The sequence below is a fragment of the Temnothorax nylanderi genome, unplaced genomic scaffold, assembly GCF_030848795.1.
Source record: "Temnothorax nylanderi isolate EJ_2023f unplaced genomic scaffold, tnyl_v1.0 TNYL_tig0060_pilon, whole genome shotgun sequence".
NCBI lineage: Eukaryota > Metazoa > Arthropoda > Insecta > Hymenoptera > Formicidae > Temnothorax > Temnothorax nylanderi.
In genome coordinates this window covers 364,134-386,753 of record NW_027249122.1, presented here as the reverse complement: position 1 = coordinate 386,753, position 22,620 = coordinate 364,134, and the positions used below count along the sequence as shown (strand labels likewise).

Genomic DNA, 22,620 nt, shown 5'->3' with positions numbered 1-22,620 from the left:
ACCTATTTCTCGTTTAACTGAATAAGCCGCTAATATTAGAATCCCGAAACGTGTGGAATCACGTACGCTTGCGTCGCTTATACGGGGTGTCGCGTCAACCATGTGGAATATGAGAAAAAGCGGTATCTCCGATACTTCTCGTTTATTGATCATCGAGCCAACGAAGAAGAGGATAGGATAGAAAGCCTTGAGAATACATCACAATCCACACGAACATTGACGAGGACTCCTCGATTGCGTTTTTGTGGGCAAACATTTTTTTCCGTCGGAACATTTCTCACAAGAGACACCCCGTATACAACCCTCTTACGTTGTTGGACAGATTTCTCCCCCGACTTGGCCCACGGTGATTCCGAACTCCTCCGGAACGTATAAAAAGCCGCGTCTAGAAGCCGCGGTACTTCAGTCTTTTCAAAAATATCAGGATGGCTCTAGAACGTCAAGTGCGCGCTAAGGTACATATATACATATATTTCAATTGTGTGGTGAAATCCGTTTCGATCCGTTTACGGTCACGTGCGTCATACATTGCAGTGATCTATTTTTTCGAGTTCTTTATTTCCTTAATTTTTAGACAGAAAGAAGCTAATCGTTTGATAATATATAGAAAACATATAAAATGGATCAAAAAAGTATTTGCACACCCAGTTTTCTTACAATAACTTTATTCGAAGGAATAATACATAATTACGAATTGTGTCCATAAGTAACTTATTACATATACTGTATGTAATGAATTACTGATGAACACAATTCGTAATTATGTATTATTTTTTTATCCACTGTATGTAAAAAGAAAACATGTATTTTTCCGAAAGAGGTGTACTCTTTGAGATATTCTGGGATACTTGAAGATTTACAAAAACCTCGATATCCAACTTCTAAACAACAGTACATTAGAATTCTAAGATTTGCGTACCATTTTGCACAGCTTGCGGGAAAACGCAGCCCCGAGCAGGAGAAGGAGGCACAGGAATGGATCGAATCAATCCTCGGCAAGAAGTTTCCTCCTGGTGAATCCTTCGAAGACGTGCTCAAGGACGGTCAAGTCCTGTGTCATCTGATGAACAAACTCTCTCCTGGATCCGTACCAAAAATCAACACTACTGGCGGACAGTTCAAGATGATGGAGAATATCAATCTGTGAGTAGTGACCGGTGAAACATTTGTATCAATTGTAAATTATGCGGTAACAACATTGGACACGTTATAGGTTTCAAAAGGCGCTAAAGGACTACGGGGTGGACGACGTCGACGTTTTCCAGACCGTAGACTTATGGGAGAAGAAAGATATAGCCCAAGTAGTAACGACATTGTTCGCGCTTGGCCGAACGGTACGTTTTATTATTATTATCATCACTAATTTTTATAAAAATTTTACAATGATTTTCTTTGTATAAGTAATTTTGACCGATATAATTAGTATCACGATTAAAAATATCAATATCAATATCTTTGTTCATTTAGACATACAAGCATCCTGAATGGAAAGGACCTTACCTAGGACCTAAGCCGTCAGACGAGTGCAAACGCGATTTTACGGATGAACAATTGCGAGGTGGCCAGTCGGTAATCGGTCTTCAGGCAGGTTCCAACAAGGGTGCGACCCAGGCAGGCCAAAACATCGGCGCCGGCCGCAAAATTCTTCTTGGAAAGTAAATTAAAAATTCGGCACAGCTGCTTGCGAATCCTCTCTTCCAGTCATTAAAGCTAAAACATGTCGTACTTTTTTTGTATGTACACATAAATACGTATATATATTTTTTATTTTACTTTTGTAATTAAATGATAAACGGCTGCTATTTATTTCCCTTCATTTTACTTATGATAGCCAATGTATCTCATCATAGTGAGTTCTAATCTTTTTATAGTTAATCAGAAGATATATCTCTATCAATTGACCCAATAAGCATACTTGATAAACTGATTTTTACGATTAAGGATATATTTTTATGATACTATCTTTATTTAATCAACTTTCTTATCTTTTCGCGCTCTGAGAGTCCAGTCTCGAAAAATGTTAAAAGTCAATGACAGGTGTATGCGTTTCAAAGCAACAAAAATTGTTATTTAATTAGGTAGTCGGTTGCGCACTTCAGAACAACAAAGTAATTGTTATCTAAGGAATTCCAAATAAAGTTAGTTCTATCCATTCGAAATAACACGAGATTTCTTTTCCCTTTCCAGGAATCAAATTTTCGTCAAAAGTCAGTTTTAATTGACAATCCCATCCGCAACTTTTTCCCCCTTGTTTCAGCGATCGCCATTTAAGGATGCGAAAGCGACGTCGCGCTTCGCGCTGGAGACGTCGAAAATAAAACACGACGCGATGCAAATTGCGCGCAACTGTGCTGAAACTGTGCCAAGTTGAAGCAGAGCTTTAACGGGGCGCGTGGGATCAGTTCTATTGATATCCGAAAGATGCGTTACCTCGATGTTGCTCATCCAAAACGTTCAAGAAAACGCGCTTCACGCAACATGCTTCCATTGACATGTATATCTTTGGATCGAAAACGGCGATAATTTGTTATTTACGGCGGCTTATTTATCAGTCGTGCTGTTAAATCAAATCATCAGGTAATCCAAGTAAACTTTATCGACGAAGATACGAGCCTATCGAATAGACATCAGTGCACGATAACGCACCGGGGAGAAATGCGATTGTTACATACAATCAGAACTCTCGAACACAAATGTTCGTATATATTTACAGAATGAGTGACTTGTGGATGAGCACATCGATGTGCCCATCCACAAGTCACTCGTATATATATAGAGAGAGCACATACATATATTGGAGCGCGCTGCCATAAAATAACACTCTCGCGCGACACGTGGCAGACAAAAGGTACGTTATTTTCTTTTTTTTTTATTCTTTCCTTATATTGCGCGAGAACATTGATTGCGTGTAAAGACAACCGCTCGGCTCAAGTCGCGAGAGGTCTGCGTTATCCGCACGCTCGCGTGCGCCGTTTAATTCACTGCAAATATAGATTTCTATTAACCGCGATTAGAAGACGCACCAGGTTTTCTAAGAGGCATCTAAGAGATCGTCAAACATTCTTTCGTGGGGAATCTAAAAAATTTTTAAGGAGGCGTGTCTCTCGAATTGGATTCATCCTCATCCTCATCTGAATTTTACCGTTTCGATTTCTCCTTCGGAAACGCTATAAACGGAATCGTGGGGGGGGGGGGACAGGAGGAAGGAAGGGAGATGCAAATTATGAACGCGAGCGATGCTGTGACGCCTGTGACGGTGCTGGTCGACAATTCCGCGAGACGAATGGAGCGTGGATGTGGATCGTGCCAGGGTTACGATAGTTTAGAATGCGAGAGCCGATGGGAATATTTCATCGGCCTCGACCCGCCGCTTTCTGACACATCTCTAATACGGTCCACCGATTAGGACGCGACGCTAATTCGGTATCATTATGATAGTTCTTCTCTCTCCTATTTGTTTCTCTCTTTTTTTCCCTTTGAGATAGAGAGCAGAATTAGCTTGGCGGGGAGAGACGCGAGCGTGCAAGAAATCAAACTCTCCATTCCGAGGCGAAGGGAGAAGGGGGAAATTAGAAGGCGAGAAGCTGCGCTCTTTTATGTCTTTCTTCGTAAAGAAATGCGAGGGAGATGGGTGTATAGCGTGTGTTTTCACGAGGATTTATCGCGATCGTTTATGTCCGACGTTTAGTGTAAAACATTTAATTTACGACGGTTAAGATGAGATATTTGATATTCAACTGCAAAATACATTTAAATTTGTTATTTATGTCACAATCATCTGTGATATAACAAATTTCCGTTCGATTACGAGTGATTACGAGAAAAGAAAAACATAAACACTTCTGCACGTTATTATATCTCATTATTACGAAACAAGATATTAATTCGCGATATTGATACCAATTGGTATCAATATCGCGAATTATTAAGAGTAAACAAATATAGATGTGCGTGACGATATATTATTGAATAATCTATATTTCATTATATAACGATATCTTAAAATTCTTTTGTTTGATATCGCGATCTACAAATTTTGAGATTTGGATTTAGAAATTTAAAGTTTCCATTGTGTGTGATAAAAAAGACATGCACTTTTCTGATTTCCCCGATAAACTCCATGCTAATTTCTTGCAGCGTCCCAGAAAATCAAAGAACGTAAATGAACTTAATTATTTTTTAATTATCTCCGCGGTATCTCGCGCGTTCTTTCGCTGGCAGCGATTGTGCTCGGAGCAACCGTTTCCGGTATGGCTCTCGAACCGCTAATAACGCGCAATCTACGTTTCGAGCTGAAACTACAATCTATCACCATGATCAACGACGTAACAAACCGTTCTCCTATCATTCCGGTGACCCACACTCCACACTACACTCGACGTTCAACGATCAAGTGCGCGAAAGATTATGATCGCATGATCAAGATCTCCGTGATATGGAGACGTTGGCATAAATGAACGAACGCTACCGAAGTACCGCGATGACCGTCGCGCGTTATCTTTCCCTTTCAACGAGGTGTCTACATCACATTCTCTCTCTTCCTCCCTCCGGCTCCTCTTTCCCTTTTTTCCACGGTTAGGAGAAGGATTGCGAACCGGTTCGCATCTATTTGGCTACTTTCTCGGCTCGCGTCGCGGCGTGCCGCCCGCGCTATATGCGGAAATAATTTGGTACACGTTAGTTCACGTAGTAACACACAGTCGTGATATAATCACAATAATAATAAAATATTATTATTGCGTTGAAAGAAAGGGAAGAGGAGAGCAAGCGAGAGTAGGAAAAGTAGTTGTGACAGGAACGCTAATAATAATAATCCTTCGTAGCGACAGCTATAGCATCGTCTTGGGATTCGAGCGATTGTAGGCCCCGAAAGAAGCCAGGCGACTTTTGAGGCATCCTGTACGGCACGGTTGCGAGTAATGAGAGTTCACGTCTCTCCCACTCGCGATATTACCATTGCCTGTCGTCGTCTTTCTCCCTCTGTCGAATCGCTCGACCGATCTCGCCGTTTTCTCGCTTTGTCTCCTCTCGCTCTCTGAACGCGCCGTCCACGTCACTGCCCTTCCATCGGGCCGCGATGCTTTCATTTTTATCGGTGACGAGCGAAGCCAGCGTCCTGAGCGTCGACCAGATCTGTAGTATAAATCAGAGCGTCAACGAGAGTTCGGCATGTAGGGAGGAGAATTGAGCCTACTTTTCCGTACAGTATAGGAATCCTCGATGTCTCTTTACAAACCTTGACTTCCGACAATACGCTCGCACATACGCTTAGACGTGGAGCCTTGAGACGTCGAATCGAAACACGAAGGACGCATAATGATCATTGTTTAGCATCTTCCAGTAGCCTTCGGAAAAACGACATCTCGCACTCGTAGTTCTCCGTCGGAGAACATAGGCTCACGCTCACGCTCACGCTCTTGCGTGTAAAATTACTTAGAAATTGCATCAAACTGGTGTAAAAAAAGAAATTAAACGCTCTGGAAGGTAAATAACTTTCGATTATTATTTCCTGAAATCATTAAAGAAGAGCAAGACACGTGAATATTTCATATTTTTATCCTTCGTTTTTTTTTATCTACTTAAGCATTTTATCTATGTGCATTTAATTTATCATTCGTAAGCATAAATAGGAGTCATTACTTATAAGTAGTAATTTAAGAAGAAAGAATTCACAGAACGTACGAGACTTGTTAAACAGACTGAAGCCTTCGCGACAGCTGTCTAAATAAGAGCTGTATCATCTGAAAGTCTAATAAAAGATATCGAGGTAATGATAACACGTCGATTGAAGTCTCAAACTCAAGTTCCTTCAACGGCTTGGTCCGCTAACACAGTCAACAAGACAAAAATAAATCAAAAAGGATCTAACGAAAGTTTGAAATCCGGAAAAAAATCCAAATCCGCGTTCGATTTCGAGGCGCGAATGTACTCCGTGAATTCTTTCACAAAAAAAAAGAGGAAGAGAAAAGAAAAAGTTCGCGAGATTTCAAAGATTTCACAAGGCCGAAAAGTGATCTAACCTGTCGCGCGCACGACAGGTCACGACAGGTCCCCTAACCTCTTTGCCACTTGCCGCACGGCAGCAGTGGCACATCCGCTCGCGTAGGAAACTCGGCGCGATTATACCCGCGTAACGCCAACGGGCCGGTCTACGTACGACGTACGACGTACGACCGTTGTCGGTTGTACGTCCGTCGGCGGACGCGCGGCGGATCGACAGAGGCAGGCGCGGCACAACGCGAGTCGGCGACGGTGATCGCGCGTAAAAATGAAATGGGGCATTGGGTGAAAGTACTCGCGGCAGCGGCGGCGACGGCGGCGGCGGGTGAGCGCGCGAGCGAGCCTACCTCTTATATCAGATCAGTACGGTAGGCGCGCCTCGTCACAACACGCGTCCACCTCGCGTCGTTCCTCCTGGCCAGCGAGCTCCCCTGATGACCTCTCCGTCGACCGTTCTCTCACGGGAATCCTGCTCCGCTTCGCGCCCCCGGACTATGCTGCCGACCTGGTAGCCTCGTCGCTATCCTCGCTCATTGACTGAGAGCAGCTTTGTTGTTACCTTTCTGCAGAATGCTGCGCAACCTGTGGTCCCTTTGTGTTCTCCTGTCGCTGGTCACTCTGGTGCCAGCGCTGGAGAATGGCCTGGCCAGAACACCTCCAATGGGATGGTTAGCTTGGGAGAGATTCAGGTGCAACACCGACTGCAAGAATGATCCGGACAATTGTATAAGGTGAGCTTCCAGCAGTCTGGATGATATACGGATAGAATATTCGGTATAAGTGCAGAGGTAATTACAGTGGTCTCCTGTGATTCACAGTGATCGTCTTTTCCGGACCATGACAGACATAGTGGTGGCTGAAGGGTATGCTGCGGTGGGATACGACTATATTAATGTGGATGACTGTTGGTTGGAGAAAGAAAGGGATTCAAATGGGCAACTTGTACCAGACAGAGAACGATTCCCATATGGCATGAAGAGTCTATCAGATTATGTAATTCACTGTCAATTGCTCTAGAACTGTTCGTTACTCTGTTTCAATGTTTGCCAGTCGCATGAATTCGTTATTCTGCACTTGGTTCATTTCCCAGACTCATAATGCTCTTTTGTAACTGGGTAATTCTTCACTAAACGCTTCCTTGTTTACCAGGTGCACTCAAAGGGTCTCAAGTTTGGTATCTATGAGGACTATGGTAACTACACCTGTGCTGGATACCCAGGTATATTGGGCTACTTAGATGTAGATGCTGCCACATTCGCTTCCTGGGATGTGGATTATGTCAAGTTAGACGGTTGTTACTCACATCCCGTTGACATGGATAGAGGTACAGTTAAATCCTATAAATAATCATGAGTTTTTTCTTTCTCTTAATTAAATAAATCAATATTAAAATGTGGTATATTTACGAAAGGCTATCCCGAGTTTGGGTTCCATCTGAATCAGACTGGAAAGCACATGATATATTCTTGCAGCTGGCCTGTTTACCAAATCTACGCTGGTATGAAGGTAAGCATCGATGCATTTTCTTCGATTTATTTCTTCCAGAAGCAATCACTCTGACGTTCATCTAATTTTCAGCCAAACTATACCGCGATTGCGGAACACTGCAATCTCTGGCGCAACTTCGACGATATCCAGGACTCCTGGGCCAGCGTAGAGAGTATCATCGATTATTACGGTAATAATCAAGATGTTATTGTGCCCATCGCCGGTCCCGGGCACTGGAACGACCCGGACATGCTGATCATCGGCAACTTTGGCCTAAGCTACGAGCAGAGCAAAACGCAAATGGCGATCTGGGCTATACTAGCGGCGCCGTTGCTCATGTCCGTCGATCTCAGGACAATCAGGCCAGAATATAAAGCCATTCTGCAGAACAAAAAAATCATCGCTGTAGATCAAGATCTGCTGGGCATTCAAGGTCGACGGATATACAAAGTGAGTGACTTAAAAGCTAAAGTGTCAGTGCCTCAAGTATATTGATGTGACGTATATGTTGTCATGAGTTAGTTGAAATGCAAGATTAACGGTCATATTCAGTTATATTAGCGGTAATCGTTCGGCTGAAACCATCGAAATGTGTCTCACACGGTGTGATTTATTGATAATTTACGATTGCAGCACAAGGGCATTGAAATCTGGGCAAGGCCCATCACCCCAATTTACCAAACCTACTACTCGTACGCGATCGCGTTCGTTAACAGGCGGACGGACGGCACGCCGTCGGACGTGTCGGTCACGTTGAAAGAGCTGGGTCTACAGTATCCCGGAGGATACCGAGTGGAGGTTCGTAGCATCATGTGCGACGGCTTAATCCGGAATACATATCTTTAGGAAACGAATTCGGAAGTGATCGTGATCGATGTACTTTTCAGGATCTGTACGAGGACGTGGATTACGGAGTGCTAACGCCACAAACCAAGATCAAGGTCAAGGTGAATCCGTCGGGCGTAGTGATACTTCGATGTAATCTGAATATAGACGACGTGTTTCGCTATTCGCCGTATTCGCCCTTCAATCAGGTCTTCAAAGTTAGGCAAAATTCATTTGAATGATCGTACGTCGTAACGTATTACCTTAATTTCTATCGGCGTTTTTATATGCGCGCGCGTGCGCGTGCGTTACGTTCTATATTAACATAATATATAATATAAAGAAGAATAGGAAATAAAGAATTTTATAAACTTTATTCAACCACATTATTTAATACGATGTTCTGTATCCGTATTTACGCTCTGCTTTCATATCGTATCCATATATCGCATCTGTATTACTTTACATATCTCCCTTGACTTTAAATAATCCGCATTGGACTACTTGTACGTATAGTTTGCTGCGTTTGATATCAAGCTAATACCCTCTGTCGAACTAAAGCTCGATTCGTAAAAATCTCTTTTTAGACGATCGTAAATTCAAGACGATCGATATCGCATTTACGTTAAAGAGAAAAGTTTCTTCGATTTTAGACAAGAAGCAATCTGGTATAGCACACGCGTCTCGCCGCACGTGCGAGCGCCAAACGCATCTCTTTGTATTCGTCGCTTCCAACTCCCTTTGACGTCTGTAACACGTCACGAGGACGCGCAAGAATACTACAAATGTGCAATCGCGGAGACGTTCTTCACGGAGAACGTTCTCTATTATAAGTTCGCTATAGATACCGCGTGCCGCACGTTTCTCGCGCATCTACCTACGCTCCCCCATCCACCCGCAGCTGGCAGGAGAAACATATCTCATTACACCCACTCTCTCTTCCGCCCTTTCCTCCCTCTTACGCTGGTAATGCGTCACAGCGACGCCCGCGTCGCGTCGCGTCGCGTCGCGTTACCTCGCGCGTGCTCCCTTCAACCCCCAGCGGAACCGCAGCCATTGTCGGAGGGTCGGTCGGTCGGCTCGATTCTTCGCGAAACGCGCGCGTCCATCGTGCGCGTGATACACCCTTTCGTCGCGCAAACATCCCGTGTGAAAAAAAAAACGAGCGAGCGAGCGAGCGAGGAGGAAGAAAGAGAGGAAAAGGAACAAAAAGGTGAGATTCAACGACGCGAGGGCGATGTGAGAGGAATCCGTTTGTCGGCGCGATGAGACGCGAACATCCGCGCGACGCCGATTTCGCGCGAGCAACATCAGCACCAGCACTAGTACCAGCCGACGCTGCCACCGCTGTCGCCGCCGCCGACCCCGACCCCGCTGCCGACGCCGCCGCTGCCGCTGTGACCGCGCTGCTGCACCCTCTTGCCGCCACAGCAGCCTATCTCACCGCGAGCATGAAGATTCCGCCTCTCTCATGACCCAGGTAAGTCTTAGTAGAAAGATCGTATTTTTGGCATTAGAACCGCTTAAACCTGGCGTGTCCGATCCACGTCCTCGCCGTCGGTCTCCCCGCGGGGCGACGGTCTCGCGCGATTAGCGATATGGCGGCCGTCGCCGGCCCGAAACGGATTCGCGTAGGTAGTCTCCCTCGCGAAGAAATTGATTTTGCCTATTCAGGGATACGAAGGTACGCGGTTGTTTTACGCGATAAGGTTGATACGGTCTTATCAATATCGAGTATAAGGTGGTCGATAGCTTGTGCTTGGTGTCGACGCTTGGGTTGCTCCGATCGCGGTGACTTCCGATTCGTTGCTACTCATCGGGTACTCGGCATTTTTTGATTACCTCGATATCTGAATTCCTCAAAACTTGATTTGCTATGTTAGCGATCGTCAAATCGGCATTGGTTAGCTCGAAAGGGTTCTCAGTCATTGACGTAGAAGCAGCTCGCATGAATGAATAATGGCGCCACATCGAATCGTTTTGAACACGGTGACGCGTTTAGTGCTGTGTTACAGACGGAGTCGATAGTCTGCGGCTGTTCGCGTCGATTACACGCAATCGCGAAATTCCATTATCCGATTGTCGTATCCTTCTTTATTTTGACGCATCTCGCAGCCCGAATTTCTGAAATGGAAATTGACGATTGTTACACAAAATTTCGAAAAATTATTACAAGTGTTACGAAACAGTGGAGGATTCGAAAACAATATTCATCTAATTGCTAGCTTCAATTAATTCTGTATAATTGAGCCATGGGCAGGCGTGTTTAGAATTTGTTAGATAACGATAGTTCAAATGCGCGAATTACATAATTTTTATTATATAATTTGTTGTATTATTTGCACGCGTGTGTAAAATTCTTTACTGATTTTCATGTAACTAGCTTGCTCTCACAATTAATTCTATCGCTTGTTTACCTGACATTACGAAATCTAATGCCGTCTTTACTCTCCCTCGCCATTGTGTTCTCGTTGAAATAACTCTGATCTAATCTCATTATACCCGTATTAGATACGCGAGATAACGATTGTTGCGCCTCGCAAAGCTCAATTAACACATAACCGGGACGGAAACGAGAGACAGGATACGCATGGATGACGTGGTGATTCCAAGTGTCACTGTACAAATCGGTAGGGGCACTCTCTATTTATCATATTTCGTATGTAGGGCGGCGCAGATAAATCGATACGCGGCACTTTCATTCATGGCTGCCTCTCTCACGGTTGGCACATTGCCGTTGCTCTACGTACCACCCACGCCGTCGAGACCAACACACTTACGACCCAGCCGTTACGTAGCGCGTAGTCTAACCGTGGTGGCTCAGTGGTTCTCCTTCTCCATCGAACGGGGTGGCGAATGTTCGTCGGGTGCAATCTCATGTTGCGGAAATCTCGGTGTCCGTAGTACAAAGCGCACGTCGACTCCTAGATCGTTTCGCGGCCTCAAATATCCAGGCAGCGAGAAATCTGTAATTTAGAAAAAAAAAAGAACTATGACGGTGCACCGATGTTTCTCGCGTTTCTCTTTAGTTAAACAATGATTATCTAATTAAATAAGTTTGCAATCTACGCTCGATGTAATCGGCCCTTAGTCCTTGAACGGACAGGCGACGTTTCGTGACGTAAGCACTCGCGTGGGATGCATTTCACATTCTATTTATAAGTCGTTGTCATTAGTAGCATGCAGACGAGTCTCTTTCTCTCTTTCTTCTCGATATAAGCGCATTGTAGCCTGACAATAATTCAATCGTTGAAATTGATTGGAGAGTGAGAAGCGGTGGCTGCAGTAGACTACGTGTTTCACGCGTTATTTCTCCGTTCGAAAGATTTTATGTTGTTTGAAGTGCGGAAGTCCAAAGAGAGGCATTCTAACACGTCGACGTGTCAAAGATCACGAGGAAGTTCAGTTCAGCGACGCTTGCACGTGTCTCTCTTGAGAATGAGCTCCCGTAGAATTCTTTGCGAATTAATAATCGCATCTCGTGCATCACCGCACCGCCGCATCCCTCGGAAGCGAGCAACAGCGCGCACGTCGATATTACGTCGACGTACGTCCGCCCGCCCGTCCATCCATCCACCTATCTACCTATCCATCCATCCGTCCGCCCGCCGCACCGGCCGTTCGTTTGCGTTGAGTGACGACGGTTGACATTGGTCGTCGCGCACGAGGCATCCGGTGGCATCCTTAAATTAGTTAAACTAGTGCATCGAGAGAGGCTAACCCAGTTATGCGAAAGGGGGATATCGAATAAATTCACCGCGCAGTCGCGTATCGGAAGCCTGCGAACGACCAACGCACACACGTATACTCGGCCCTTTCGTCGCTCGCTCGCACGCGACAGGGATGAAGGGAACCGCGACGTGCGAAGGGGGAATCACAGGGAAGATGAAGGCGGGGAAGAGTGCGCTGCTCTTTGAAGTCGGTCCACCTGCCTCCGACGGCGTTCGCCACGGCATACAATGCGGGGGTGGCGGTGGCGCGAGTGGAGAGCAGCCCTCGCGCCAGGCGGATTTTCCGCTCGGTGACGCTAGCCAAAGGGTCTATTTAAAGGATCGGTTCGGTCGTCTATCTTCGATTCGCGACTTTTGACTTCCGAGCTCCCTTTGAAACGCCGCAGATCGGTGTCCCGGTGTTCCTGGTCATCGAGTTCGCTTCGCGAAAATTCCGTGTCGGTCCAATCTTCGAACGTGTTCTCCATGGAAAGGAGCGTCGTCGATCTCATGACATTCCTGGATGTCTGCCAGCTCTATCTGCACACCAGAAAGAAATCCCGGAATCTCTGCACCCTCTGGGCAATCATGACGTTCATCCGCACGGAGGATTGTACCGGCGGCTTTTTGCGATGGTGTCGAGCGTACACGGTGCCCCGTTTGCGGTACCGCTCGGATCGCCCCAAGAAAACGGAGAACACGGAGAAGTGTAGGCCTGACAAGCTGATACTCAAACTGCTGCAGGAGCTGTTTTATTGCGGATGCTTGCCACCCTGCGAGATTGGGCTATGAGCAAAAACGCGATGTGCGTTATCATTACGTATTATACTGTGACAAATAGGTGTAGCCTTACGTGCGTAAGGCAGCGCGAAAATCCCATGCGTTATTCCAGTTATTCGGTAGCCTGTGGGCTGCGGTCCTAAAAATCAACAAAGTAACTCGTTGACATTTCGGTAGTTCGTAGTTGAAGGATAATCCGTTCACTTTGGTGTAAATACCTCGGTATCTTGTTAAATCTTCACATTTCTGTCAAATTGTTTTCCCGATCTTCGAGTGCCTTCAAACTTGGGAGTTGAATCACTTTTCGATTGTTCAATTTAGAGAGGTAAATGTTTCTGTGCAGCATCGTGAGCGCACATGTGGACGAGGGTAAATTACCTTAGCGAGAGGGATGTCTGAGAGCGACGGAGAGCATGCAGCTCGCTCGGTGGCCTTAGAGCAAGCCTACGTCCACGAAGTATACGAGCAATGTGCCGAGAAGACCACGCAAAGCAAACACTGGCCACGAGTATATCAGTTTCTTCAAGAGCTCGAACCGGGTGCCCTCGTCTGTGACATCGGTCAGTCAAAAACATACTTTACGTGAGATGGCTTTTTTAACAAATAAGTTTCATTAACTGTGTTGTAAACGCTTGTCAATACACAATGGCGAAGTATTCATCGCATAGTTAACAGAGTTTGCGTTCCGCGTTGCTTTACATCATTATATTACCTCTCCGTCCATGTAACAACGTTATGTCGCTATATCTAGGTTGCGGCAACGGAAAATATCTCAGTGTAAATCACAGCGTTTTCAAGATAGGAGTGGACCGATGCAAGCGTTTCACGGACATCGCGCGCGAGAAGGAAAACGAGGTGCGTGTACATATCACTTATATGTGTGCATAATGTACATAGTTTATTTATTTTTTTAACTAATTTATCAGTTAATCTCTTTTTTTATATTTCATTATAGAAATTGTATATTTTCTGCGCAAGAGAATTTGAAGAACTGATTTCGAATTCATGTGTGAAAATATTTTATTATATATTACGGTTGAATATTTTACTCACGGAATCACACTTGTTTGTGTGCAATAAGGTTCTAATCTGCGATAATTTGGCTCTACCATTCCGAGAAGAGAGCTTCGATGCGGTGCTGTCGATCGCCGTGGTGCATCATTTCGCCACCACGGAGAGGAGGGTACACGCATTGAAGGAGCTGGCGCGGGTCCTTAGAATCGGGGGTCGACTCGTTATATCCGTCTGGGCTATGGAACAAAAGAATAGAAAGGTAAAAAAATTTCTCCTCTTTTACTTCATTTTTTAATTAATGTCACTTAATTTCTTCCTTCAATAACCAATATTTTAAATGTCTGAATTACTCGAATTATATTATTATTATCTATATATATATTCGCAGTTTGAATCGCAAGATGTTTTAATACCGTGGCCCAAATCGCATTGCATGAGCACAGCGTCAGATGGAACGAAGCATTCGGGTGTATCGGACGGTAACGAGAAGCGAGATGATGATGCTGCACAGAAATATCCGTCATTCTCCAAGAGGTGAATTTTTGATCAATTATCTCACCGATGGTTAGGATTGATCCTAACACACACATGTTTAGTTCCGTCTTCATGCAATTTCCTGTAAATATCGTATGTAGGTCATAACTGTCATGATTTCTTGTTCCAGAAATAACCAACGAAAATGTAAAAGCAAGAGTTATTGGATCGATCCGATATTCAGCTTGTCACCATCCACCAGTAGTCTCTCTAGTCCGAATGAGACTTGTTATAGCTGTTTCCGGCGAGCGTTACAGGTAACTAGATGAGTGAATGAGAGAGAGAAAGAGATGGAGAGTGATTACCTATAAATCAATTTTTGACAATATTTAAAGATATTTCTCTATTGATATCCCTTCTCACAATATTTAGTCATCACAAAGTTAAATGTCAAGAGCTGTTCACTTGAATTTCTTTATTTGACCGCTGCTACTTTGTTTCGAAAATAAATATCAGGAAGAAAGAATTGAATTTTTCCTGTTCCGTTACTTCCAGATTATATTTATGGTATACTTTTCAATTACTATATTGTTATCCATGATTAGCAAGTTTGCGTGATTATTTTCAGAAATTAGCGAGGAGCAGACGCGGAGGTGGCGGTCGTGCATGGTTTCCTGGAAGTTGGCAAAGCGGTACGAAGAGCCGGCGACACTACGACCCTGAGGACACGACCGATGTGGACGAGCTGCCGATCGAGCTGCGCCGCGTAGAGACCACGCATACACTGACGATGACGAACAAGCATTCCGCGGATACGCTAAGCATCAAATCTAAAAGCTTGGGCGATATCCTGGAGATTGAGCGGCTCGATTTGGTGCGTTCCCGGTCTAGCATCCCGGGTTTCTACTCGACGTCCGAGCTGATCCTGGACGAGCGATCGGTTTCATCATCGTCGAGCGGCTCAAAGCCGCGGCTGGTAAAGCAGAAGTCATACGTAGAGGAAATAGGTTTGGAGAATCCCGAAGACACTGCCATTGAAAACCTGATCAAGGACCTCCCGGACTTCTCCTGCCAGCCATTGCGGAAGCGTAACGTACCGTTAAAGCAGAGCTCGATGAACGAGGAATTGATGTCGACGGAACGGCTGGAGGAGAAGGAACGAGTGCGCCGGAATATCATGAAGCAGGCGTCGCTGAACGAGGAACTCATCTGCAAGTGGCGAACATTCGAGGCACTCAAAGATTCGATCAGCCCGGTAAGCGCCAGTCGGCGCTTCCAGCTGCTAAAGGACGGACTCACCAATAAAATAAAGCGCTCCACAACGAATATCGAGAAGGTCTCTAGTATGTCTATCAAGAATGGCTTTGTTCGAATGCTGCAGGGATGGAAATCCTGCGAGAGCGAATCGGCGTCCGCCGAGACGGCGGAAGCAACGGCGAAGTCGAAGACAACGGACAATAAGGTGCAACCAGTAACGGTGGTAAAACGTAGCATCGAGGGTGTCGAACGTCGTCTCTCACGCGAAGACGGCTCAGACTCGTCCAAAGATAGCAGTCTACAGAGCGACACCAGCGTGGACTCTGAAGACAGTTTCGCATCTGTGATTTACGTGCCGAAGCAGGACGTCGCTGCCCCGGCACCGCCGGCGTCGTCCTCGGTCAATGAGGTTCCTCCCGCGCCGCGACCGGCGGCGTTGCAGCTCGGCACGACGTCGGCACCGCCGTCGCCGCGTGTCAAGCAGCCGCTGGATGGTGGTCAATCGTCTAGATTCAAAGTGGTCGGCGTGTCACCATTGCTAAAACAGCAATCGACCGTCACGAATACGAGCGTGAGTACGCACCTCGGTAATGCGATAAAGCCTAGTGCGCCGACCGTCGTCTGCAAGGAAGCACCCGATGACATTTTACAATCACCGACCTCAGACGGAAAATCCCGTCTCACATCGGAATCGGTAGAACCGTACGTAGAGCCGGACACCACGTCGTTGATACGTACCTTCCACGACGTCCCCAAGGTCGGTCGCGAGCCGATCGCGAACGAGGACGACAGCCGAAAAGCTAGATTGAATCAGATTAAGGAGCTGCTCATAGCGAAGCCGGGCTTTGCAACGCGCGCTAGACCGTCGTTTCCTTTGGTAAGGCGTGCCTCCACGGCGGCCTCCGGTCGTCTGGAGACAGTCACGAGGATTTTACCACGTTTGCTATCCCTGGAATTGTTCAATCCGGAGACTGATGATTTGGACAGCGATTCCAGCGGCGTCTCGTCGCCGGAGTCAGTCGGCTCGGTGATCAGCGTTACGTCGGATGAACGGTACATCGCGAGGAGGGAGGCTGAAGAGAAGAAAAACAACGCACAGACAGATGAGAGTCTTTCCAAGTCAAGTGGAGACGAAATATCAAAGAGGACGAAGGAAACGGATAGTATACGTGACGATGAGTCGTTGAGTATGGAAACAACGTCACTCGAGGATTCGAATACACCTCTGGATCCTCCGCACGACAGCTCGTCCGTGGACTTCGAGAATGACACGCCTCTTGCGGAAACCGAGATAATGCGTGACAATTCGCAAGATAATTTAAGAACTGACACGGTCTGTCCCACATCGCGCATTCTTCTGGACAGCGGGAAGTCCATCTCCTCGCAGTCTATGAGGCTTCTGGAAGCCGCTGCTAACGTGGCGAGCTCCCTGGAGGATGCCGTGGAGACAGCGATTCAACACAATGCCCAAGTAGAACAATTCTCACAAGTTGCACAACGGCAGGACAATGATGGCTTCTGGTCGAACGTGCGGACACGGCCATACTTGAAGCAGGATTGTAAATCCGCTTCGGTAGATTTGGGCGGCTACGCTGACGAATCGAGCAGCGATCTTATACGAGATATCAGTCGGTACTGCCAGAACTCGTCGTTCGATTTTTTCGAGGTCTGCAAGACGTCGAGGACCACGTCGTCGTCGTCGTCGAACGTCGCGGAAAATAACGTGGATGCGGAGTCGGACATCACAGCCTGTTGGGACGGATGCAATCAAGTACCCAAGGAGACTTCGTGGATCGTAAACGAAGCGTACGATAGGAGTGGACACGACAAGTTCGCCAATGTGGTCCAATCCAAACTGACAACTAAATCCTCTGGATCTCTCTGCGAGGATACCATTTTGGAATGCGAATTCGATCGTAAATTTCCATACGATTCCAAGTACGAGGTTAAGCACGAAGCCGAGCCCAAAACTACTTTCATATCCAAATACAATGAAATGTTTAGAGTCAATCGCGAATCCGAAGAGAAATTAAAAGCTGAAGTCGATCTCGTATCTAGATTCAATCCCGAATCCAATAGTAATTTCGTAAGTGATACCAAAAAATCGTTTATCAATGCTGAAAGCACGCTCAATCTCCAATCGGGAGCAGGACGTAAATCTAACATTAATCAAGAGCACTGTCGCTCCGCCAACCCTTCGTCATTGTTGCGCAGCAACTCGGACGACACGTTGGACTTCGTGATGGTATCGAAGACGGGCGAGTTCGAGTGCGAGGAGGCAGTGGAGAGCTCGAAGGCGGCCGGAAAGTGGCGTGCCTCTCAGAGCGGGTTGTCGATGGGCTCGAGCGACGTAGGCGACTCTCTGATAGAGAACGCGACGACGAGCCTGAGTGACGGCAGCCAGACGGCGTCGACTGCGAGACTGTTCACCGGCAGCACGGCGTCATTGGTATCGAATCCGAATGCAGGGAACACCCGTCGGTGCTCGATGGAGCGACGAAGACTGCAAGAACGCGGCCGTTCGTTAGACGAGATGTCGAGCGAGACGAAGAGGCGAGAGGGCTGCCCAGTCACCGTGAGCACCGACACCCTAAGCAATGCCTCGTCCCAGGAATCGTTGCCCTCCGATCGCGGTGGCGGTTCCATTACCTATCACCAATATTATCACGTCTTTCGGGAAGGCGAGCTGGATCAGCTGATCAACAAGTATGTTGAGAACCTGCATATCATCTCATCGTATTATGACCACGCTAGCTGGTGTGTCGTCGCGGAAAAAGTGCAGGTCTGGACTATATGACTTCGGATACGGATACGGATCATCGTATGAAGGACCAGCGGCTGCCACAATTCGTTCTCGGCCGTCTTCGCCAAGTTGTACCGGGTGTCTCGATAGGAGATGTCAGCAAGAAGGGATCAACTAGGTTCAACTTAATAAAAATCGCATCTGCTTAGTTTCACTTTTCAGTCGAAAATAGTTCTCGGTCTACTAATTCAAGAAAACGAATCGCAAATCTAAGAAACTACGAATATACAATTCCTAAATCCTTTGATTTTTAATGTTTAACACGGTTCGCACCATTTAGGATTTGGATTACGAAACGGCGTGTTGCGTGTTGGAAAGAATTCTTACTTTCGAGATAAAAGTACTGATCCCTCTTTTTTTGGGGCACACAGTACACTCCGGTGGACGAATTAAATGAGGTTAAGCACGAGAAATCTCGGTTCGAGTGCGAGGTTTACGACTCTAAATCCGTACATCTAAGAGTCCAAGGATCTCAAAATTCAGGGGTCCAAGAATCCAAGGATTTAAAGGCTCAAGGATTTCATAATAATCCAAGTTAATGAGTTCAATCACGAGTTGACTTTCTAACGGTCCGTTCTCAAAAACTCTACGACGACCTATATCGCTATTGAAATATCGCTTTACGCTCGTTGAACATTCCTTTCACGTTTATCTCATCGAGATATATCTGTCCGTGATGTCACTGAAGTGATGTGACGCTGAAATATAACTTTAAAGTAACAAGAAAGATTAATATGGTATAAACGAATCAACACAATTGAATTGATACGTCATGAAATATCCAATAATAAAATAGGGAGCATTAAAAAAATGTTTATCCATTTTCTTTTGGTTTTATTAATTGGCTTCTATATTAATTATTGCAATAACTTTTCATGTCCACGGCTCGTTTGGCTTTAGCTTCACTTCAGGGACGTTTAGGACTGTTCATTTCATTTATCGGAGTCGCACATCTCGGAACAACGATTGCAGAAAGCACGATTCTTCGAGGACACACAAGAGTAAAAGAGAGAGAAAAGTATTATTTGCTCGAAGGGTGTTCGTTTTCTCGAAGAATGGTGCGATCTGATTGTACATGCGTTAAGCGTAAAAGTTCAGTAAAAATTCAAGAACGGCAATTGACTCCCGACTGTGGAGCGTATTTTCTAGCTTCTCGAGGAACCGACAATATCCGAACGCTTGAATGTAGATATACCTCAATAATGCGAACGTTCCACTTCCAGAAATGTATACATGCATACTATACATGCATACTTTTACACACGTGTTTGCGTACATACATGTACTAGGGTATCTCTTAATTGTATAGAAAATTTTTGCACAGTGATGGGAGCATCGCATCGGCAAATTAAATTGTCGGTATCGAAATTGGCAACAAAATTAGAAAGAATGATAACATTTCGAACTTGGATGATTTATAGAAGGAAAGAAAACGTAGAATGTGTGTGCGAGATACTTGCAATAATCGGACGTAAGCAAGTAAGGGACATCCTAATACACATACCCATTCGCATACACACACGTACACATACACATACAAACACATACGGCATACGTACGTACATACGTGATACATATATATATTAGGATATAAGGATTCAAGGATCCCCCAATGATCTAAAGATTGAATGCTTATATCCTTGGATTCTTCGCCCTAAGTTCTTCGATTCCTCAGACCGTTCAACTTTTTTCGTTAGACCACTTCGTTAGAACACTTTTATTACCGACCTCCTTCGTTCCGTGAGTGCTCACCTCTTTGGAAATCCTCAGTTTTCCCACGATCGTATTCCAAAATCCTTGAACATTTTAGTCCGCGCAATCTTTAGATCTGTAATCTTGAAATACACGAAAGGTCTTAGCGTGTTGTTATATTTGACAATTTTTAAATTCGTACAGTAAGACATTCGGCGACTGAAGATCCAAGGATCCAAGCATCCGTTTTACGGTACCGTATACTCACACGTCGCATAGAGCAGGGCATAAATGTAATCTAAGCTTCGTTATTTTTATGATCTCAATTGATTATCGTAGTCGAGAACCAAGTTTTTATCGCGACCCTTTAACCGGTGAATCGGACGCAATCCCTTTGCGCCAGAAACAGACCTCCTGCAATGAAATTGCCGATGAATTCCACGATATCATAGGATAAATTCTCATAAGATATTGTATATCGAGAGTGATAATAGATACTCGCATCGGATCGCTAAAGTTAACGCAATATTACATTAAGGACTTTTTAAGGACAGGACGGGAAACCTGTCTCTCGTAGTTTTCGGCGCACAATATGCGGCAGAACGCACTAAAAAAAAAGAAAAGAAAACGAAAAAAAACGAAAAAGAAAATAAAATGGATAAGGGCGAGCTTGGAATTACTGGTTAAAGGGTGATTCGATCGAGAGGCACAAGATGCTGTTTCCGTTTCCGGAGAACCGTTCGGTTAGCCAGACGCATTTAACAGGTAGTCGACGATGTGTTTTCTTTTTCTAATTTATGGAATGATTTACACTCGTACCCGTTTCGAAGGAGGAAACGCGTATCAGAAGCGTGCGTGCGTGTATGTATGCGTGAGAAAGAGAGAAAGATAGAGAGAGGGTAGACCAAAGACGCAATCTCGAGAAAGAGAGAGAGAAACCGGTGTAAATATGTAAAATAAAGTGTTCCTGACGTAAACGCACAGAAGATCGTCAGAAGGCATAGCTCCAACAAGCGGCAATTTCGCAAGAGAATTCTCTGTCGGCCATCCAGTTCCTCGTTCCTTCCTCGTCATATCGTACAGATTTCCAGGAAGCTGCGGAATAAATTTTGGAAGGAGAGTCTTTCTTAACATATAAATTCTTAATAAGTAATTTATTCATTCTTAATAAGCAATTCATTTATTCTTTAATAAGCATGAATTATTAGTAAATATAGCGATCGATGTGATCATGTGATTTGACTCAGGTTTCCGGGATGCCTGGAGAATAAATTGCGGAAGAAAAATCACATTTAATAAGCAAACAACGCCCGACATATGCTTTAATGCAGAGTAAATATTGACGGTTATTAGGCATATGAGATCTCGCTTGTTGATGGAAAATGTCAATGTTCAAGAGTTATTTTAACTCGACGACTGGACGCCGGGGTAGGCACCTTAACTTTGGGGCGACATCGACCAAGCTCCGATTAATTTAATCGGCAGTTGCCCGCAGCAAAATTTCAAGCTACACATATATATATATATATATTATATAATTTATTGTCTGAGAAATCCAATATTTCTTTTCGTGTATAAACGACAAAAAATTAATTATTCCACGTTAGGGAGAGTATAGGGTATCGTTTGATCAGTTAATCGTAGAGTAAGTTAATTGGACCTGATCGAGAGGTTACCCTTTACCATCTTCCTTCGATCTCACGTCCCTTCCCGCAGCTACAGCCCCAATTAAGGAAAACGTAAGTAATGCTATTGTTCGATGAAATTACCTCTCAAAGTGGACGGGCGATTCTTTTCCGTGAGATTCGCACGGATACGTATACTTCCGCCTTGCTCGCGAAGCAACGAGCGATGTTTCTCAAATAAGTGCACGCATGACGACAGTGCAAACCAAACGGATTTTCGTAGCGCGCCAGCACTTGTCGGTACTTGGTCGGTAACGACCGGTAATGAGGGAAGCGCGGTACTTGCGCGAGATAAAGCAGGCAGGTAGGTTAGATACTCGCGGAGGGGTAAGATCGATAGTATCGATACTTTGACCGAGAACGAGAGAAGCCGCAAAGGTGACGACTGGTGACGACCGACGACGACGTCGCGCGAGCGGCGCGAGAGATTGTTTCGAACGTTGGGCTTAAAAAACTTTCGACGATAAGCGTCGATCCTAATCTAATCTTGTCACACATACTTCGAACAAAATGTTCACACAATTTTATCCGTCGTTAATGTGATAACTATCAGCCATATGCGCGATACGACGGCAAATTGGCAGCGAGTGCCGAATACCGAGCAAGATTTACTGTTACGTAGCTCGACACGCTTCTTTAAACACTTTTAAAAGGTATACTTAAAAATAAATACTTAAAAGTATTTGAAGATAATCTGGGTAGCTTCGACCAAGTTCCGTTTAACTTAATCGGCGATTAACACCTGTCGAGCAACACCTGCGGCCTGCGGTGCTTAATCATTGTGGATAAATTATCTTTTCATGCATGGTTTGACACAGAAAAAAAGATGAATTCAGGAACGACGAATCGCGAATCAGAAATTTGGCTGCGAGCAACTCTGCCGATTGTATTA

At 45.2% G+C, this 22,620-nt stretch overlaps 3 protein-coding genes and 2 long non-coding RNA genes across 9 annotated transcripts; 3 read left to right on the top strand and 2 right to left on the bottom strand.

The window, feature by feature from the left end:
- Positions 1 to 304: 304 nt before the first annotated feature.
- Positions 305 to 2,162, top strand: Mp20 (Muscle protein 20). The gene is made up of 4 exons (XM_071707705.1): positions 305 to 455; positions 932 to 1,143; positions 1,214 to 1,334; positions 1,468 to 2,162. The coding sequence occupies exons 1-4, from the start codon at positions 426 to 428 to the stop codon at positions 1,657 to 1,659; spliced, it is 555 nt and encodes a 184-aa protein (XP_071563806.1). The 5' UTR covers positions 305 to 425; the 3' UTR covers positions 1,660 to 2,162.
- Positions 1,303 to 7,546, bottom strand: LOC139773324 (uncharacterized). 2 transcript variants are annotated; one of them, XR_011718320.1, is made up of 5 exons: positions 7,407 to 7,546; positions 6,797 to 7,337; positions 6,021 to 6,701; positions 5,237 to 5,477; positions 1,303 to 5,133 (listed from the first exon to the last, which is right to left on the bottom strand). It is a non-coding gene; the product is annotated as an uncharacterized lncRNA (long non-coding RNA). The 2 variants fall into 2 exon arrangements; XR_011718321.1 differs by having other exon boundaries at positions 6,059 to 6,701.
- On the top strand, positions 2,738 to 8,689 carry LOC139773309 (alpha-N-acetylgalactosaminidase). Of its 3 annotated transcripts, none has more exons than XM_071707692.1 (8): positions 2,738 to 2,848; positions 6,570 to 6,731; positions 6,819 to 6,993; positions 7,150 to 7,324; positions 7,412 to 7,506; positions 7,579 to 7,938; positions 8,122 to 8,286; positions 8,376 to 8,689. In XM_071707692.1, exons 2-8 carry the CDS (start codon positions 6,571 to 6,573, stop codon positions 8,553 to 8,555), a joined length of 1,311 nt encoding a protein of 436 aa, XP_071563793.1. In that variant the 5' UTR covers positions 2,738 to 2,848; position 6,570; the 3' UTR covers positions 8,556 to 8,689. The 3 variants fall into 3 exon arrangements, with proteins under 3 accessions (XP_071563793.1, XP_071563792.1, XP_071563794.1); XM_071707691.1 differs by lacking the exon at positions 2,738 to 2,848 and adding an exon at positions 5,337 to 5,484; XM_071707693.1 differs by lacking the exon at positions 2,738 to 2,848 and adding an exon at positions 5,555 to 5,767.
- Positions 8,690 to 9,321: 632 nt separating this feature from the next.
- Fid (fire dancer) lies at positions 9,322 to 21,063 on the top strand. Of its 2 annotated transcripts, none has more exons than XM_071707652.1 (7): positions 9,322 to 9,793; positions 13,147 to 13,363; positions 13,555 to 13,658; positions 13,885 to 14,076; positions 14,206 to 14,351; positions 14,482 to 14,608; positions 14,920 to 21,063. In XM_071707652.1, the coding sequence occupies exons 2-7, from the start codon at positions 13,195 to 13,197 to the stop codon at positions 18,343 to 18,345; spliced, it is 4,164 nt and encodes a 1,387-aa protein (XP_071563753.1). In that variant the 5' UTR covers positions 9,322 to 9,793; positions 13,147 to 13,194; the 3' UTR covers positions 18,346 to 21,063. The 2 variants fall into 2 exon arrangements, with proteins under 2 accessions (XP_071563753.1, XP_071563754.1); XM_071707653.1 differs by lacking the exon at positions 9,322 to 9,793 and adding an exon at positions 12,219 to 12,828.
- LOC139773325 (uncharacterized) lies at positions 20,205 to 22,456 on the bottom strand. The gene is made up of 2 exons (XR_011718322.1): positions 21,813 to 22,456; positions 20,205 to 21,138 (listed from the first exon to the last, which is right to left on the bottom strand). It is a non-coding gene; the product is annotated as an uncharacterized lncRNA (long non-coding RNA).
- Between the last annotated feature and the right edge of the window lie 164 nt (positions 22,457 to 22,620).

What these genes read in the sequence shown, in the direction of transcription:
- Mp20 (XM_071707705.1), top strand. Translation starts at nt 426, where the DNA reads ATGGCTCTAGAACGTCAAGTGCGCGCTAAG. An exon ending in AACGTCAAGTGCGCGCTAAG is followed by an intron (nt 456 to 931) that starts GTACATATATAC and finishes CATTTTGCACAG; the next exon opens with CTTGCGGGAAAACGCAGCCC. An exon ending in TGTTCGCGCTTGGCCGAACG is followed by an intron (nt 1,335 to 1,467) that starts GTACGTTTTATT and finishes TTGTTCATTTAG; the next exon opens with ACATACAAGCATCCTGAATG.
- LOC139773309 (XM_071707692.1), top strand. Translation starts at nt 6,571, where the DNA reads ATGCTGCGCAACCTGTGGTCCCTTTGTGTTCTCCTGTCGCTGGTCACT. An exon ending in AAATCTACGCTGGTATGAAG is followed by an intron (nt 7,507 to 7,578) that starts GTAAGCATCGAT and finishes TCTAATTTTCAG; the next exon opens with CCAAACTATACCGCGATTGC. An exon ending in AAGGTCGACGGATATACAAA is followed by an intron (nt 7,939 to 8,121) that starts GTGAGTGACTTA and finishes TTACGATTGCAG; the next exon opens with CACAAGGGCATTGAAATCTG.
- Fid (XM_071707652.1), top strand. Translation starts at nt 13,195, where the DNA reads ATGTCTGAGAGCGACGGAGAGCATGCAGCTCGCTCGGTGGCCTTAGAG. An exon ending in TGCCCTCGTCTGTGACATCG is followed by an intron (nt 13,364 to 13,554) that starts GTCAGTCAAAAA and finishes CGCTATATCTAG; the next exon opens with GTTGCGGCAACGGAAAATAT. An exon ending in TATCCGTCATTCTCCAAGAG is followed by an intron (nt 14,352 to 14,481) that starts GTGAATTTTTGA and finishes TTCTTGTTCCAG; the next exon opens with AAATAACCAACGAAAATGTA.